This window comes from Gymnoscopelus microlampas, assembly GCF_963454915.1.
Source record: "Gymnoscopelus microlampas genome assembly, chromosome: 1".
Lineage (NCBI taxonomy): Eukaryota > Metazoa > Chordata > Actinopteri > Myctophiformes > Myctophidae > Gymnoscopelus > Gymnoscopelus microlampas.
Window position 1 is genome coordinate 26,184,790 of NC_139962.1, and position 19,906 is coordinate 26,204,695.

The 19,906-nt window shown below is 42.3% G+C and overlaps 1 protein-coding gene across 1 annotated transcript in view; it reads left to right on the top strand.

Annotated features, from left to right (window-relative positions):
- Positions 1 to 3,548: 3,548 nt before the first annotated feature.
- syt7b (synaptotagmin VIIb) overlaps positions 3,549 to 19,906 on the top strand; it is a 100,282-nt gene continuing 83,924 nt past the window's right edge. Inside the window, exon 1 of the mRNA XM_084057882.1 lies at positions 3,549 to 3,682. Coding sequence (XP_083914008.1) covers positions 3,649 to 3,682 — 34 coding nt within the window. The 5' untranslated portion in view covers positions 3,549 to 3,648. The remainder of the gene's footprint in view (positions 3,683 to 19,906) is intronic.

The following is a 19,906-nucleotide window of genomic DNA, read 5'->3' on the forward strand; positions in this document are numbered from 1 at the left end:
TGTGCGCGCGTGCGTATGTGTGCGTGTCCAGAACTAATCTCGCAAACCACTGGACCGATCAATGCCAAATGTATTACTGTACACTGCCAGTAGGCTAACTTAGTACCTCCACACATGGGCTGGATTTGCTGGGGGGCTAAATCCATGTGGGGATATGTTTTATCCATGCTTCTGATCAGCCTGAAATATCTGATGTGACAATAAAGCTGGAAAGCTCTATCGTTTTTGTTATTTCCAGAAAGAGAAAAGAAAATAAGAGTAAAGAGTTTAGTCTAATGGTTTAAAGCAGCTGAATTATGTCATTGTGTAATAGTACTTTTACAGAGATAAGAGATTTCAAACACAGATGTTAGGATGAAAAAAAACCGTCCATAATGGGAAATAAGAAGCAAAATAAACACAGCTATGAATCTTTATCACGTCCCTGACTCTAGATCGGTTTGTCAGCCATGTAGTTGTAATAACATATAACCCTGTTGTAGACAGCCAGGATAATACAATCTGTAGATCACAAACCAAACCATGCCACACTAAGTGTAGAGGAAAGATATGATTTTTGAATGCCATTAAAGTGCATCCTTCCAAACTTTCTTTCTTAAAGATACTGCTGAATTGGTCTGAACAAGTGAACACTGACTGATTTTTTATTTTTTATTTTTTGCTTGAGCCCCTGCCCCCCAAAATGTCACTGCACGCCCCTGTTTCTATAACTGTTGTATTTTGCTGTTATTAACCACACATGAAACAATGATTTTATTCCTGCTTCTGTTTCTCTAACTGATCTGCCTCCTTCTCACCTTCTTCTTTTTATTTGTATGCCTTTAAATAAAAAATAAATCATGCATCTTATGTATATTGCACAAATGGACACTATGACTTTGACTTGGTTCTTTCCTCTCTTTTCTTTCTCTATTCTCACTCTTCCTTTAACTGAAAATGTTGGGAGCTTGTAAGAAAGGGAATTTCGTCCAGTCTTTTACTGTAATCGTGTGATGTGACAATAAAGATTAATCTGAATATTTCCAATTGAAAGATGTTATAATTTTATTGGTAGCTTGAGAAACTATATAACATTTCATTGGTGTATTTGACAAACATGCCTACTCAAACCTCATCCACTGTACTCTAACTAAGTACTGGTAGACCTACTATTTAAAAGTATGAAGCAAGTTGCACCAATATTGATCACTGAGAGGCTTGTTAGATGACACATTATTTTATATTCATATAGATAAAACCAGACCTTGGACAAATGGCGTGTTAGATTAACCCTACTTTTTTTTATGGTATATTTTGACATATGGCAATACAACAGAAAATGCTGTGACTGACAACTTTCTACACATAAAGGAACAATTTTAAACACATAAGGCTTATCTGCCTCTATCCTACAATTTGAGCCTGGACTGAGTTAAACGTGCAAATGACAATGATTGACATGCGATGTACACTATCAAATCCTGAGTAAGTTCCATGTGTACATATTTCGAAGTTAAATGAACCCAGAAGGTTTTAACCATAGAGATGCCAGTGATTTATAAGGAACACTAGAGGCCGCCAGTGAGCCGTGTCATATACGTAGCTCTGGGCAAACGTGAGTGGCGAGTAAATGCGCCTCCGAGGTTGGGTGTGTTGCCTTCTGGCCGTAACCAGTGTTGCCATATCGGCTTATTATAAGCGACTTTGGGCTTGTTTTTCTGTAAAATTTCTTGTTTTTTTTTGGCTTAGTGTAGCTGCTTATTTTGGGCTTGCTTCCTAATGTTGTTTAAACCAGTGATTCTCAAACATTTGCATGTCAAGGAACCCCAGATTAATATGTATTTGTGCCAGGGATCCCCATACAAGATTTGTGTTTTTAAAATGTTCTAAAAATATTCAATTTTTTTCAAGATTCTTTTGTTGTTGAAAATAACAGATCTAAGCTCACAACGCGTCACATCGTGACGCGTTGTGAGCTTGTAGATCGGCTATTGTCAAATATTAGTTAGTTGCTTCTTTTAGGCTTGTTTTCATAGACCTCCTTGTTACTTATTTCTCTCGCAAAATTGGCAACACTGGTCGTAACAGCATGATGTTTACTTTACCCTGGACACGCACACAGACAGACGCAAGTTTATCAATCTTCCTCGTCAAAACTTTAGAAATTAAAAGCTTCATAAACGGACCAAATAGCGAGACACTTCATCAAATAATAACACACATTTGGAAGGGGGGTAAAAGAATAGTATTATCAGTGGGAAACGGTGTGTTTTGATGTGTGGGATATCGCATCAGTGTAGGGGCGTTTTTAGGGAACTTCAGCTTTCACAGCTGTGCCCCATCACCTTAATGACGGCTGGCCTCTGTGAATCACTCCAACCTGTCGCACCCGTCACAATTAAAACCGAAACAACGCATTGTTCTTTATTATTTTATAATTAATGTGGTCTGCACCGTTCGTACAATTTTAACATTACTCTGTCGACGTGACCATATTTTCTCTTCGTTTGTTTCCAGCTGGATGTGCTTGATAGTATAACTCCTCTACTGTCATGACAGACATGGATGAACTTCAACCTGGTGTTTGCACTTAATCCATTTACGACCCGTACATCTACATAAACTTTCAGATTTCGAATATAAAGTGCATACCCCATGGCCACGGATGTAACAATTATGCACGGGCCCTCAGAAGTACCCGTATCTTCCGTATTGTTCAATAAAAAGCAATTTTAAAATGATCGGTGGCCATTTTCTCCGTATTTCCTCCATCTGCTTTCAACTACGCGACCCTATCGGTTGGGAGGTGTTCTGCATTCTGATACATTAAAACTATGAGAAATTGGCCACCGATTGGATTAAAATGCTTTTTATTGAACAATACGGAAGATATGGGTACATCTGAGGGCCCGTACATAATCGTAACATCCGTGGCCATGGTCCATGTGGTAATTACTTTATATTTGACATCTGAACATTTATGTAGATGGAGAAAGCACCAGGTTGTAGTTCATCCATGACGGTCGCAACAGTCGACCGTCGTGTGATCCGTGGCTAATAACTCCTCCAGCCACCAGACACAGACAGCGTCTGGGATTTCTTAAGGAAGTGATTGGCATCTATTATTTACAATTAGGCTATAGTCATTTGCTGACAAGGAATTTGACCAAGTCGGGGTGTGTGCTGTGACAATACTGTTCAGATAAATAGTAATTTATCTGAACAGAGCAGTGCAATATGGTGGTGAGGATCGGGAACCTTTGGGAAAATCAAATGGACAACATTGAAGGCGCACGGATTCGCATCTCCAGCTGTGAGGAGGGCTACACCTCCTACCGACTTCTTCACGTCACCCCGCCCGTCTGTCCGTCTGTCGTCCCCTCCCTGCAACCTTTTATTGCGACCATCCATCCCTTTGAGCGGCTGTGAGCTAAACACATGCACACACACTCCAACAACATCAACTCGTCGTACACCTGCTCCACACACATACACGGGGAGGACGCACAAGTGAACGCGCGTTCGGGGCGCGCCAGCCAGCTGAGCCAACGGCAATAAACGGCAAGAACTACGTATCCAAATTGGAATAAAAGAGTTTAACTTAAAAAAAACTCATAGGAAGCACACGTTTAAAATAAATAAATAAATGAACACACGAAAAGAAGAGACATGCATCTGAACAGCGAAGAAGATAACAGCAAAGGTGAGTGGAAGATATCATATTATCAATTGTCATCGGTGAATAATAAGCAATCAATTTCAGTCTATGTCTCTACTAGTCTCCCTTTAGTTTACAGCTGTCGCGTTTGGCTGCAAAACGTCCTTGAATGTGACATGATATTGGGCTCAAGTACTGATGCTGGGGGTCATTCCAACAACCTGTCATCATTTGCTAATTTGTACTATTGTCCACAGGCCCATCACTCACCAGCATTAAAACTGGCGATTTTGTAACAGTATTCGCTCATAAAGGATGGGGCATATAAACGTGCTAATGGTGTGATGTGGTGGTTTAGGGTGGCGGGGGGAGACAACGACACTTGGCACTTGTTGTTCTCCATTCCATTGTGGCTCAACAGCCGCGGTTTTCGCATGAGGTGACCTGGGTTGAAACGCACAAGGTCATCCATTCTCCCAGCATACCCACGAGGGAGTAGTCGGCCGTGTTTTGTGTCTTCATGTGTACGATCGAGGTGCTTGCATGGGGGTTCACGCGCGCGCAGTTGTGTGTTGACGCCGCACCTAATAGCCTAGACGTGCCCACGATCGGCATTGTCCATAGTGGATGGAAAGGAAAGGGTTGGTGGGGATCGGGCGATATAACAAGACAGTTGGGGAAACACGCTTCACCCAGGAGGCAATCTGTTGCCTTTTTTTTGTCTTATTATGTTGTATTCGTACTATATGGGATGTTGCTGTGTTATCGAGTGGTGGTTACTGATCAAACACCTGATGCTGACTGAAGGAGGTCTGCCTCTGAATGTCCTTATAAAGTAGCCTTTAACCACTTAAACCCCATTTGGGTAACCGGAGTCCCTCCTCAGGGCTCAATGATAGTGTCTTTTCTGTTATTGTGGGGAAAGCTTTCGCTGAAAATAGCAGATCAACAAGCTCACAACGCGGCTGCATCACGTTGTGAGCTTATAGATCTGCTATTTTCAGCTTCCCCCACAATACTGATGCTGTGGTTCAAGTGGTTAAAATGCTAACAGGCGGTGTATGTGCTTCATGATGCAAAGGCAAGGCAAAGCATGAAGACAATGTGAGTTTTGTGCCCGCCATTCTATGGGCTATGTAGCACATGATGGATCACGACTTAAGTATTTGCGTGATGCACTTGAATATTGTAGGTTATTGTGGAACATAACTTTTTAAATATTTTCTCCATTGTCTTTAACTTCATCATTAAGCATCTTTAACTTCATCATTAAGCATATTGTGGGTGAGTCTATTTGAATATGACAGTGACAGTGAAGTCTCCTGTTGAAACAGGCCTAATATCTCAGTCTTAAAGGAGTAGTTCACCCAAGAAAATACTTTATTTCTGTCGTTTACTCACCTTGTGATGTCTCGATTAGAACGAGAATTTTCGTTTAATTCCTTGAATGAAGAATAAAATAATTAAATCCTTGCTGAATAGAAAGAGATAAAAATCAGGCTATAAACACAACGCTCACAGTGTGATCCAAAACCTCTCATTTTGGCATGCATTGTTTACCTTTCCATAATACAACCATGCATTAGAAGAAGAAAATACGCTTTTAAACTACTTCTGAGCTAAATCGTCTCATGCACTAGTAACGCACATGCCCGGGCACTCTGAGCCCTGAGCTCCCATTGTGAACCCCACGGGCATGCCGTGGGGTTCTTCGCTTGTACTGTACATGTCACAGTTTGAATCGGAAGTGAATTAAAAAGTTAATTCTCGAAAATTCTCCTTGTTGTATTCCACTCATAATAGGGTGAGTAAATGATATTTTTTGGGGGGTGAACTACTCCCAGATAATCTGCTCAGGTGAAAGTGACACCATGAATTCTTCCATCTACTCTGATGCCAAACTAGAGTTTAAAGTTGCCAATAATTAAAATCTAACATTACATGTAGTTTAAGTTATGATATATGCAAATAAACCCCAACACAGTCTGAAATACTGAAAAACAGAGAAAGTAAAATAGACATGACTGGATTACCGAACAGACCTACTGGAAACAGGACCAGGGGACCAAGGGATTGCTTCTGTCAACAGCATATCCCCAAATACCTGTTGAAAAGCAAAAGGACTAACCTATCATTCACATTGAAGATGTCACAACAAAGAAACCACCATGACACCTTCAAATTGAATGTTCTGTAAGACTTCAGGGCCAAGTGCTCCATCACACAATCCCATATGGGCCCTCCAACTCTGCAGAAAGGAAGAAATCCAAAACAACACTTCCATTAGAAGCTCCTTCTTAAGGGACGTCTCAGAGGAGAAAGTAGTTGAGAAATAGAGAAATAGACAAGGTCACAGTTCTTGAAGACCCCATAATGTTTTGTTGTCTCCAGCAGGTCAGACGGCCGGAGACTGTTTTCGCTAGTGTCCGTCCGTCCGTCCGTCCGTCCGTCCGTCCGTCCGTCCGTCCGTGTGATTGTCTATGAACTGCTAATCTACGGCATAACTCTTGAACCGTACGTCATACAATCAAAATTATTTTCCCCCTGGATCATTACGCAACTCCTCAAATAGGCCCCGCCTATTTCCAGTAGACAATATTGTCCCCCATTTTGTGTTTTTTTTTCTCCATTCTTTTTTTCCCTTCAAACCACAACTTTTGCTACTACTACCGATTTTGTCCAAACCTCACCCAAAATGGTATCACCTTATTTCTGTGGTCATGTGATCAAGATGTATCTATCAGATTTTTCAGATTCAGTTCTGATTGACTACGATTGGCTTTCAAAGTTTGCGTGAGGGGCCTGTTTTGCCAGAAATGCCACAAGCACTACTTGACGATTGACTTCGCATGCACACTCCCAGGAAGACCCTCCACCCAAAATTGTTCTAATTGGTTATAGCGCCACAATGAGGCCGATTTTTGCTAAAGTTTTTTTTTGCCACTACCCCTACAGATTGTGCCCAAAAATCAGTACACATGATCAACACGGATCTGTCCGATTTCCCATATTCCATCCTCATTGGCTTCCAAAGTTTGCAGGATTGGTCAGTTTTGAGCAAAATGCCTCAAATCATGAACGCAGCTTGCGATTTCCGTGAAATTTCACACACACATTCCCACAAGGCCGAGGAAGAAATGCTACCCTTTTCACATTGGCCTGTTATAGCGCCACCAGCAGGTCTAATTTAGCAAAACACATTTTCAGAACAAAAGGCCTCAAATCATGAATGCATGATAATTGCCGTGAAAGGCCTAAGAATAAATGGCACCCGTTTCACATTGGCCTATTATAGCGCCACCAGGAGGCCACAATAACGTACCTGACCTGGTGGAGACCTGTGCTCCGAGGAGCACTTTATCTAGTTGTTTCTGTTTTCCCTCCACAGTCCACACCCTATCTGTGTAAATTGGGCCCCTCACTACACTGGCCTCTGGACCAGTCTACAATGTTTACGGTCTTACCTTCCTTGGTTTAATGCTGGTTGTAAATGTACTGACATTACAACATTGTGTTGTGGCCATGGGGCATCTGTGTCCAAGGACCCGTTGTCTCATAATCCATTCTTGAAAAAGTGTTTGAACTTATACTGACAGAAAAAAACGAATATTAAATTGCTACCTTAGCAGTTGATTTTTTTTAGCGGTGCCAACCGCTCTACACTTGACTTTGTCCGTATGTCCGTCCGTCCGTCCGTCCGTCCGTATCAGCACGGGATGAGCACGGCAAAGAAGCAACACATACAAACACACGCACACACACACTCACACACACACACACACACACACACACACACACGGACTTGGAGATTGCCTATGCCATCTCTCCTCTCATTGGCCACATGTGCCACTGCTTATCAAAGAGGGGTCCAGGGACCCCCAGCGTATGTTATGTCCGTCCGCCCGTTTAAGCACGGGATGAGCACGGGATTTTAAACAGCTATAACTCCAGTTTGCAGCATGCCACCAAGTCCAAATATGGTATGTGGACTTAGACCACCAATAGGGACGAGCATGAATTGCTGAAGTTATCAAAGAGGGGTCCAGGGACCCCCAGCGTATGTTATGTCCGTCCGCCCGTTTAAGCACGGGATGAGCACGGGATTTTAAACAGCTATAACTCCAGTTTGCAGCATGCCACCAAGTCCAAATATGGTATGTGGACTTAGACCACCAATAGGGACGAGCACTAATTGCTGAAGTTATCAAAGAGGGGTCCAGGGACCCCCAGCGTATGTTATGTCCGTCCGCCCGTTTAAGCACGGGATGAGCACGGGATTTTAAACAGCTATAACTCCAGTTTGCAGCATGCCACCAAGTCCAAATTTGGTATGTGGACTTAGACCACCAATAGGGACGAGCATGAATTGCTGAAGCCCCGCCCCCTCTGTCTTCCCATTGGCTGGCCTTTAAACAGCCATAACTCAAGTTCGTAGCATGCTAGGGAGTACAAATTTTGTACTTGGACTAAAACCACCAATAGGGACGAACTGTAATTACTTAAGCCCCGCCCCCTCTGTCTGCCCATTGGCTGGGCTTTAAACAGCCATCGTTCCAGTTTGCAGCATGCTACCAAGTAAAAATTTGGTAAGTGGACTCAGACCACCAATAGGGACGAACTGAAATGACTTAAGCCCCGCCCCAAAGGCACCGCTTCCTTCACACAGGGTGTGATTTTTCTTCTCACATGAATGTCTGTTTTAACCATTGATCTACTGTATAAGTTGGAGTGTTTTATTCTTTTTTTGTTTAAGCTGTATATGTCAGACCTGTCTTGCCCTCAGATCTCTGCCTACATCCCAAAACCCAAATCCCTAATGGTCTCATTTCCAGATATAGTTTCACCAGGCCAGGGACAAGAGATGAGTCACCATCTGCTACCAGGAGGAGTGATTTCACAATTTCATGACTGTGTGTGTGTGTGTGTGTGTGTGTGTGTGTGTGTGTGTGTGTGTGTGTGTGTGTGTGTGTGTGTGTGTGTGTGTGTGTGTGTGTGTGTGTGTGTGTGTGTGTGTGTGTGTGTGTGTGTGTCAGGTAGGGGAGAGCGGGAGAGATAAATAAGGGGAAAAAAGTAAACTAATTGAAGAGGGAGAAGTGTCATCAATTGGTTTAGTTGATGCTGATTCACAAATGACACACATAATCTTACTTAAAGTTTACCAGAATACTTTAACCATCCTCCACACATCAAAAGTCAGTTATCTAGGCACTCAGATGGCACAGTGGTAAAGTCCCTGCCCAACACCACGGAGGTTGTGGGTTTGAATCCACCGTGGTATATCCGGCTTTGTTGAGTGTTTGACACACCTGGCGCTAGCCGCAATACAGCCCTGGATTATGGGCGTTACATTAATCAAACCAATCAGCGTGCCGGGTGCCAATGCATTAAGAAAAATGTGGTGCTTTGTGCAAGGCGTTGTGCTATCCTTCGTGCGTTTAAGTGGCGAGATCAAAAGAGCACAGAATGCTCTGAGAACTGAAGTGAAAGCAAGCGACCTCCCACTCGCGTGCTTAATATTAATAATGTGATATATTAATAATGTGATATAATAGCCTAATGTCAGGAGACGTGGGCGAAACAAAAGCTCTCTGCTCACCGAAACATCACATGGAGAGACGTCCAAACGCAAGTGCATGGCCGTCAGAAGCACTGCAGCCTCTGCCTAATCATGTCTCATGCCCATCTGTGATATCTATAACATCTGTGATATCTTTACATATCAACTAATGTTCCCATTCTCAGTTGGTTATAATATATTAAACATCCCAATGTGTTGCGTTGCTCCATTCCTCGCTCTCCAAAAACGCACAGAGTTCAGATACATGCGTTTGTTTCACTTTATTGCACACTACTGCTACTGCTGCACAAAAATATCTGATCTCTAAGCTCACAACGCATCGCGTGTAACTACTGAAAAGGCGCTCTGTTTGTTTCCAGAACCGCTCGTCAAACAGGCATCACGGCGGTAACCTTTTCTTTTATTTCATACGATTAATGAAGGATTATGTGCTTGAAATGGCACCTAAATTGTGAGTGAAACATAAGTGTTGCATTTCAGACTGGATGGATTGAAGCGTGTTGAGCAGGTTCTGTGTTTCTGTGCCAGTCAGGTAGAGGTGATACAAGCGTATAAATATGGTTGCCAATTACCAATGCTTATTGTATGTTTACAGACCTGAGTTTGGTGTTTAGTCTGGAGGGGACTATGGCGTTGAATGCTGAACTGTAGTCTACATTCAGCTTTCTCACATAAGAGTTCTCCTTCTCCAGGTGGGTGAGGCCGGTGTGGAGAATTATGGTTATGTCGTCGTTAGTGGATCTGTTCTCCCGGTAAGCAAATTGGCAAGGGTCCAGGGTGGGCGGTATGCAACAAATTAGCTCCTTAACATGCTTCTCAAAGCATTTGCTCACTGTGGGAGTGAGTTCAACAGGACGCCAATCATTTAAGCTTATCTTTATCTTGCTTATTTTCATCCTCCATACACTTCCCAGTCAATCTCATGACTGCTTCCATGTATTTTTTGATGGCACCACTCGATGCCTCATTCCCAGTTTACATGATCAAAACAGTCATGTAATACAGCGCCTGAATGGTCAGACCAGCAGTGGATTGTCCTCACAGTGGGCACTGCGCGTTAGCTTTTCCCCATAGGTGGGCAGGAGGGGAGGCATACGATAATCCGACATCCCATTTCTCCGACTATGTGGCATCCGCGTGCGGTTAGGGTTAGGGTTCGGGTTTGGTATAGGGTTAGTATTGGAAACGTCGGAGGCATGCGCTGTCGGAGGAATGCACCCGGGCAGGAGCTCCTCCATCCAGTTATGGGTGCAGGAGGGTTTTGATCGCTCTTGTGGAAGGGAATATAGCAGTGGTTGAGTATGCTATATCTCCCGTGTGTTAACTGAGTTTACACATATGCTGAAAGTATTTTGGTAATGCGTCCCTGAACCACGATGAAAGTAGCCTCTGGATGCATGTTTTCTACAGTTCCTTGAGTGCCAGGTCTGCATCGCTAGTTCAGCAATGGCCTGCCGTATTCCCACCTGCGAACACTGCCAATTGTTGTTGGAGCGCACGCCACGGCCAAGCCAGAGGCACTGCTGCTGGGAATTAAATCTGGGCCTTTGGTATTTATTACGACATAGTGTAATAGTTTATGATGTCAGGTGTGCGAAGGACAGCTAGACATACTCACTCACCCACTCACTTGCAAACACACAGAGATTCGTGAATTTATAGAAGCACATCGACTCTCGATATGCAGGGGTTGGGGGCACAAACACATAGACAGACACAGAAGTTCCATGCATTTATAGATATATAGATAATAAAATTTGAAATTAAATTGTACATCTGCTATTGTCGACAGGCCACACCATCGAAGTATAAATCAGGCCTCAGGTGGGGGGTTTGAGCAGAGGTGGCTCAAATACTTCATATGATCTGACTTTTCAGAACGTAATTGAAATTTATAAAATATGAAATTATAAATTATTGATAGATGATAGAAATAAGCAAAATATAAAATAGCCTAAACCAAATCACTTTAAATAAAACAATACAATTAACAAAATAACATAGATTAAGGCAGTCAAAAAAGGCAGCGCATAATAACTATTGTTTATTCTAGTAGTGGTTCTGAAAGTTGGGGGTTTCCAGGGGGGTCCCCATGATTTGGCTGTTAAAAATAGCAGATATACAAGCTCACAGCGTGTCACTTGGTGCCACGCTGCGAGCTTGTACATCTGCTATCTTTTCAATATTTGGGAAAAAAACTTGAAAGTATTGGAAGATTTTGCATAAATTTGAAATGTTTAACCCAAATCTTCTCGTCTGGGGTCCCTGGCACAAAACAGCAGAATGAAATGTGCATTTAATAAGACATAAAAGTAACAATGACATTTTTAATGAAAGTAACAAGCAGAATGTAGCCAAATCATTGCGGAAAAATACTCATTCAGTGTCAATGAAATAAAAAAATAATTGCGAACTGTGCCAGCAATTTTTACAATTTTCTTATCCCTTTTTCAAGTAGTCTCAGAATATTTATCTCCAGTATAATCAATCCCCTGATGGGTGCTAATCACTGAGGGTTGCACTGTGTGGTTTCACAACTGTCAACGAGGTCATTGGACCTTGTTGACATTAATTGTCTGCCTTTTGAAAATAACATAATAACATTGAAAAATACATAGTAAAAGAAAAGTGCTCAGGAGCCGAGATACAGCCTTTTTCAGTAATAAGTTAAAGGGGCTACACCATGAATTTCATTTTCTTTTAGGTTTTTAGTATTTTTTGGGCTCCCCAGTGTCTCTTGTACCCAAAAAAATATATTTTTTTAACATTCAGTCATTCATGCTCATTTCATGGATTTCCTGAATGGGCGTGTCTGAACAGGCCATTTCAGAATGGCTGTGCAAGTGATGTCACTTGCACTGATTTTGCATTGACGATGGCCAGACAGAATTGCTCAGTAGCTCCCCCCTGCCCAATAGGACGTTTTAGTATTGCAGCTGAAAAAGCTTGGAATGACAGACAGTCAGATTGTGAGAAAAAATATCTGGATGTTTTTTAGGCTTACAACCTGTTTAAAACATATTAGGGGGCAATATTTATATATAATATATATTTTTTTAATTCATGGTGTAGCCCCTTTAAACAAGAAGTGAATGGAGTAGCAAATCTTCAAATGATGATATAAAAAAAACGTTGCGCCATTTACCATTGCGGTAAAACACGTGAAACACGTCAATTATAGCTGTCTGCACTTCCCCAAAAAAGGTGCTGACGTCTTCACCCTGGTACCGTTCAGACTGGCTTCATCAATAATATTTGGTCTAAAGCAGGAATCAAACCTACAACCTTTGCGACAGGTTGTGAATAGATCCCGACCAATGTCAGATCTTGGGGTCTGATGCCGATCCCAATTTTCCTAAACAGCTGATTTCCGATGTTTTGACTGATATTGTGTCAAGTGCAAAACCTTGAAATCAATTTGATGAACCTAGATTTGATTAAAGCGTCTATTTGATAACATTTAACTTGGAAGCAAACAAATAAATATATACAAATAAACACAAATAACGTCTTGATTGATAACTTTCAATGAAAAATAATATTGAACTTTTTTTATAGAACAAGCAAACAAGTAAATAAAATAACCCATAAACCAAACTTGTCTAACCACTTAAGCCGTATTGAAAGAAAGCTCATATTGCACCGTGTTGTGAGCTTGTGGAACTGCATCGTTATCGGTTATTCTACCGATAACGATGTTGTAAAAATAAGTCAAATAATGGCAGTTGGGCTCTGTTTGTGTGAATATGCAGTAAGCAGCATTTCATCATGACTCATCTGTCTTTTTATTTTTATATGTATATTTTTGTAAGTGTTTATCTGTCTGACAAGAACATACTGACTTGAATGCATAGTGGGGACTCAAACTGTCAAGCTGGCCCAAAATCATGTATCCATGAATCCAATTGAAAATACAAATGATTGTCTGTAGGAATCTTTGTTACCTCTGGGATAGTTGTGGTGTAAATCTCACATCCTAAGTGAGTCCAGAGCATAATTGTCGGAGTTGATATCTTATTATCTTATTAGCATTATCCAGATTTGTTCTGAAGTGTTGAAAACATAATAACGGGCTGCAATCTTGTTGTGTGTGTGTGTGTGTGTGTGTGTGTGTGTGTGTGTGTGTGTGTGTGTGTGTGTGTGTGTGTGTGTGTGTGTGTGTGTGTGTGTGTGTGTGTGTGTGTGTGTGTGTGTGTGTGTGTGTGGAATTGGAATTCAATTTACAGATTTAAGGTTCTACACGGTAAGGCCACTAAAGCGGCCAGATTGCTACAGTATGTCCTATTTACACACATATCCACAACCACACGTCCAAACTGGGATGAAGACATAAACAGAATTTCTAGAAATAGAGTCAGACAGAAAGGGACCCCCAGGAACAATTTTGTAAGCATTCCCGAACGTGTGAGAGAGAGAGAGAGAGAGAGAGAGAGGGAGAGGGGGAGAGAGAGAGAGCATATGTGTATGTATGTGTCAGATCAGGGTATGAATGTTATGAGGCCCACAGAACAGTCCAGGATTGGACACTTTCATTCTACACTGCCAGTGAACTGTCACATTGATTTACCCCACGGAGCCCAATTTGAAAGGAAGGAATCAAGGAAAGTGTGTGTGTGCGTGTGTGCGTGCAGTGGTGTACAGTACGTTTGCGCACGCGTGCATGTGCACGCATCAGGGTGGGTGTAAGCTTACACACATGTGTCTATTCTCTTACATAACTGTAGCTCAGTGGAGATGTGCTCAGAGTATCTCATGTAAGTCACGCTTGTAATCATTGTTTCCTCTCTCCTCTCCTTGCCCTGTTGACACACTTGTCTTTTTACATGCTCATCTACTTGTCTATCTTCCACCTCCTCCTGCTGTTTGTTTCTTTATGTTTTGCTTGTTGTAGAAGCAGCCAATCAAGCAGAGAACTAGAGAAGGAAGAGCAAATGTTGGAGTCTGCTGAAGGTTCCACAGAGCAACAACCTTATCAGTGTGGGTTGAAAATTAAAACTGGCAAAAAATAGAGGCCAATAGAGAAAGACAGAAATAGGGAAAAATGTACTTGAGGCAGAGCAGAGGCAATAAGGGAGAGACAGCAGGAGTCTACAGTACGCTTTGAGAGAACATCGGCCTCCCTGAAGTGAGTACTTTTGAAGAGGGAACAAGAGAGAGGAAGAGAAGCACAGTAGTATGCCTTTTAATCAGTCAGCTCATTGAAGCAACAGAGGACTCCAGAGGCTCAACATGGATAAAGTGGTATAACGATTAATATTGGGGGGCGGGGGACCAGCGGTTCCCCTCCCATGTGGCCCATTATAGGTCAGGAGCCTATCTCCTGTTTCCATGGCATGAGGCAGCTTGATGTGCAAGTCGTCCTCGGGCATGACACTAGTATGTCGCAGGGACTTAACCCCAATCCAACCCTTTATGCTGAGTGCCAAGCAGGGTCCAGAGAGGTATTATGTAACATTTGTATAGTCTTTGGTAGCAAAATAGCAGATCTATGTCCGCGTTGTGAGCTTGGCTATTTTTCCTACTTTTGTGACATTGTTAGTATGACAAAATAGGGCATTCATTTACAAAAAACAAAATATGAAATATGGAGATACAAGATTTCTTCCCGACAGCAACGGAATACGTTCCCGTACAGTAGACTTGTGGTTGAAAATATGTTTGATCCTTTACACACCAAAAAGCTCTGTCAGCTGAAAATTATATAGCAAGTTTAGGCTGTACACTTTGTTCTTAGCAGCAAGGGGAAATTATTTTAATACACGTTCGAAAATCACTGAAGTGGCCAATTAATAAATGAGATATTTCTACTTGTGCTGACTTTGTTTTTCTATCACTGAAATAGAACCTGTGCATTTCAATAGACCGCCGTTTCATTCATGGTGTAGCCCATCACTTGAAAATAGGGTCTGTTAATTGCAGTAGTAAGTGTCAAACTACTAGTGAATTAGGTATGAGCAAGAGCTCGCCTGAATTATAAAGACTTAATATAGAGTTATTTGGATACTATTCAAGTTTTTCAACTAAATTTACTTGAACCCCACTATGCCTATTCTGAGAGGAGCATTTGCCAAAAATGCCAGGGGACTTTGTCCACATCACATGCAATGTTGTCCCTACCCAAACAATGGGGGTAAATTGTTTTACCCCCATTGTTTCACTCCTCTGGTGTGCCGGATCCAGCCTTGACAACGCTCGCCACCTACTGTAGTGTGTCACCACAGGCCAAATCCATTGCCTGTAAGAGAATTCCCCTGGTACACAGGTGTCATAGATTTTCCACCACCACACAGAGAAATGTATTCTATTGGGTGGAGGAAAGGGCTTTTATGGTGCATGGCAAACATGTATTAACCACTGGTTGATGTAACCACTGTGACATCATTCTGGACACCATTGTGAAAGCCGACATTGGCATATTGGACACCACAGTGAAAGATGGCATTGTCCCAAATCATGACATGGACACGATGCACTGGCTGCTAATGATCCTCCTGTTCATGCTCAAACAAAAAATCCTGAAAATAAATCTCTCTTCCTCCTCTGCCTCTCAGATTGTTTCCATCCATTGTTGGTATCAACAATGGATGGTGGAAGGCAAACATTGTGAACCACTGATTGATGTTATACCAATGGTGTATCCTGGACACCACGGTGAAAGCTGACATTGTCCCAAATCACGACACGGAGAGGATGCACTGCCTGCTGATGATCCTGCTGCTCACGATCAAAGAAAATCTCAACAAAAAAAAGCATCTTCCTCCTCTCTGCCTTTCAAGGTTTCTTTATTGTTATATCTTGTGTAGGGTGCATAAGAGTAAAAAGATTTTCTGTTCCTCAGACATAGCGACTAGTAATAATAATAGTAAACATATACAACAAGGAAAATAGCATAAATAAGTAACTATAAATAAAAACCGATTGTTTCCATCCATTGTTCCATCAACATTCAGAACACCTGTGCCACGCCACCTGTGGCTTTTGATCTGGCTTTTACTGTATTATGTCCATCTTTAGAAACGAGTGTGAACAATTTTGAGCTAGCTGTGTGTCACATTAGGATGAAATGTATGCATAATTCATGGAATACTAAATGAAGGCAAAGATATAGTAAAGCAAAGAAAAATGTACTGTAAAGCTCCTTTATGGAAGTTTTGGAGGGGAGAAAAATTGGACGAATATTCATTGAACAGAGCTGATGTTTGTGACACTTAAACTACACCATGGGACATGAAGACAGGGACTTTACGCAGTCACACCTGGCTCGAGTTTAACTAATTGGACTGAGCTGGGTGTGATGACGCACTTGCTGTGCATCGTGTTAATCGATGCATACAGGATACATAACATCAGCCTTCCCGCCACACACACTCAAAGGGATCCTCTGTCATTACAGGTTGTTTCATCTGGTCTTCTTGTTTAGATCTCATATCTGTGTGCTGACAACTAGTGATTATACACTACCTACTGCAAGCATAGCAACTTGGCAAACAGTTAAGTGTAGGTTTCTGGTGCTGTACAGAAATGGAGAACTTTGAAGGAAAACATAGTCGTCTCAGTCTGTCCCCTGCTGTTAAGCCTGTTACAAAGAGTCCAGGTGGGACTCAGAGAAGCTTTCAGGATGAATAAGGCAGTTTGTTGTACTGCTATCCGGAATGGGCAGTTGGGCACTACAGAGAGACATCAATGGAATACTGATACACTGCATACCAATAACTACAACAACCACTTTCACATCAACATACTTGGCCCTCTCCACATTACTGAACAATAGTAATGACAATAAAAAATGTAGTTTTCTACTATAGATGGACAGGACAGGACACACGGATGTATTGTGAAGGATGAATGGGTGGGTGGGTGGGTGGGTGGGTGGACGGACGGACGGACGGACGGACGGACGGACGGACGGACAGACAGATGGATGGCTAAATAGAGGAAAAGGGTCAAGAAAAGGACAATTACATAAACCAGGCACAAGGTATTTTGTATGCCACCTTAAGACTGATGGCAGAGGAAACAGGATATTATTGGAATAGATAGCAGTATCCCAGCCAGGAACAGATGGAGAGACAGATCTACCCACAGACAGGCTCCTGCTGCCAATACAAGACTGACAGAGGAGTGTCAACACACACACACACACACACACACACCCGCACACGCGCACGCACACACACACGCACACACATCTTGGACTTGTAAAAGTACTGTAAGTGCCCAAAGAGAGTGCACCAACACTTGTAGATGAAAGAGACAGTTCACTCTGTCCCCTCTCTCTCTTTCTCGCTCTCTCTCTCCTCAAACCTCCATGTTCCACCTTTCTGCCCTCATTTTCTCCATTACCTTCACTTAAATTGGAATCATATTCCATAATACAGCTGTCGCTTTCCAAAAAGAACAGATATACAGTACATGCTAACAACATGTATCACGACCCATTGTTTGCTTGTAGATCTGTTATTTTCGGCACGCAACACACTCACGCAATGGAGTATAAAATTAGTGTTTTTTTTACTTTTCTGCACATATCCAAATATGTTTTGAAGATGATCGATTAAGTTTCCATGCATTGATAGCTCTTCTTCTGCTTTCGGCCTCAGCATCATCCGTTTCCGTCTGTTTCTGTTTTCTGCGTCTTCCTCGGTGACTCCTGCCACCTGCACGTCCTCTCTCACTGCATCTTCTCCTCTTACTGACAATCCATTGATAATGGGGGCTTTTTCTGATAAATCCGGGGTGCAACTCTTGCAAACAGCGATTGTTTTGAAAAGACTGAGGAGAGGTAACTAGTCTCAAGAGCCAACCTCCAGGAGGTACAAACATCTTTGAAATCCTTCTCTTGTGACCATGCACAAACATAACCTGTTGACAGAAATGGCAAAACCTCCTTACCTCCGTGACATTTCCCACAGCGAGGGAGATCCAGGTATTAAAACGGTAAACCACTGCTTTCAGCAGGGCAGATTCATTGAGCAGATTATTGAGTGCTAGGTGGGTCTGGCATTCAGAACTCTTCTGAGTTTAGTGGCAGTATGTATTACCTTACTTTCGTCCTCGGCCAGCAGAATTTTTGGACAGTTGGATTCTTTTTTGTATTATATAAGCCCCATTAGTCTCACACAATCATGTCACTGGCCTAATATGAAGGACCGCCCTAAACACTTTGGATTGGTTTTGCAATGCAAGTGTTTTTTATAAAATTGTATCTCTAATTGTTTCTACCCAATTTCGACAATGAAAGCTGGGAGGTTGTCCTCAGTGCCTAGTCGAGCGAAGCGAGGCTGACTTGTGTCATCAGTCATTTAACCTCAGATCCCAGACTTGCTTTCTGAAGCAGAATGTGTGAACATCAAGAAGTCCTCACCCAGTTGACTCATGTAAGATTAATCAGGACTTGGCTTCTGTTCAAATAGTTTGTGTAGTCTTCATGCCCTGCAAAGTGAACTTCAGTCTGCCCTGCAGAGTGGCAAGCCTGCAAATGTGCTACAGCTCACCTCAACAAGTACACTGTCTGTCCCTAGGTTTGTAGACCTTAGACAAACTGTAGGTTTGACACTTCCACCAATTCATATTATTCACGGCAGCCATGAATAATAATAATAACTTTATTTGTATAGCACCTTTCATATATAAAATGTAGTCCAAAGTGCTTCACATAGGATGCCAGAAAAGAAAAAAAAGGCAAATAGAAACATAACTAAACAGTATAGTCAAATGAGAAAATACATTTAAAAAATAAAATAAAACATAGGGTAAAGTTACATCCTGCACAGGTGTTACCAATAATACTAAGAACCTTACCCCTGTTTAACCCTGACGTCCCTATTTTGGCCATGTCATTATAGGTGAAAATGTTTGCTTTCAATAATAGCGAAAACATTTCAGAAATTCTACAAGGTACAAGCTTGCAAAATTACCAGCAAGATTGGCTTTTTTCCCTATTTTGGAAAACAGGCCTTAAGTGGTTAATTACTGTAGTATCATACACTTGCACAGGTCAACTTGTAACATTACCTTACTGTACTATTTAGGTCAATATGGCAATTATGTCTTCTACCCAAGTCTCCCAGGAAGCAAGCAACTCATGCATGACCACTTGCCTTGCTTTTTCAGAGGGAGGACAGTGTTTGGCCAAAGTGTGGACACTGTCACTCCGTCTGAGAGTTTGAGCCGCCTGCGGGTCAATGTCAGCTGCCACTCTTGTGCTGCTGCGAGGAGCTTAACTGACAGTCTCAGCTGGCACTACTCATCCACTGTGACTAAAGTGATGGATGTCATGGTGGTTCGATGGACCTGCCGTGGATGCTGCCTTCATAGATCTACTGGCTGTGGCTTCTAGGCAACTGTGCTGAGGATGCACTCCGGTGTCCTCCTCCTGGCACAGCCAGCTGCAGGGGACATGACGGTGACTCAGGCCCGGACCGACATCAGAGGTTTTGCCAAGCTTTTTATATTGGCAGTAATGCGTTTAGAGAGCATCCTCTCTGCCCTTTGACTCTACCCATCTCTCTCTTATATAGTATTTCTATGTTTCCTTACAGATGCATAATGGCACAACCATGGTTCGATTTACCTGGGAGTGGGGGGGCGGGGGGGGGCTCTGCTTGAATTAAGGAATTTACAGCGCGGATCCACCGTGGTGCATCTGGCTTTGTCGAGCATCTATGAAACACAATTGGCCCGTGTTCGGG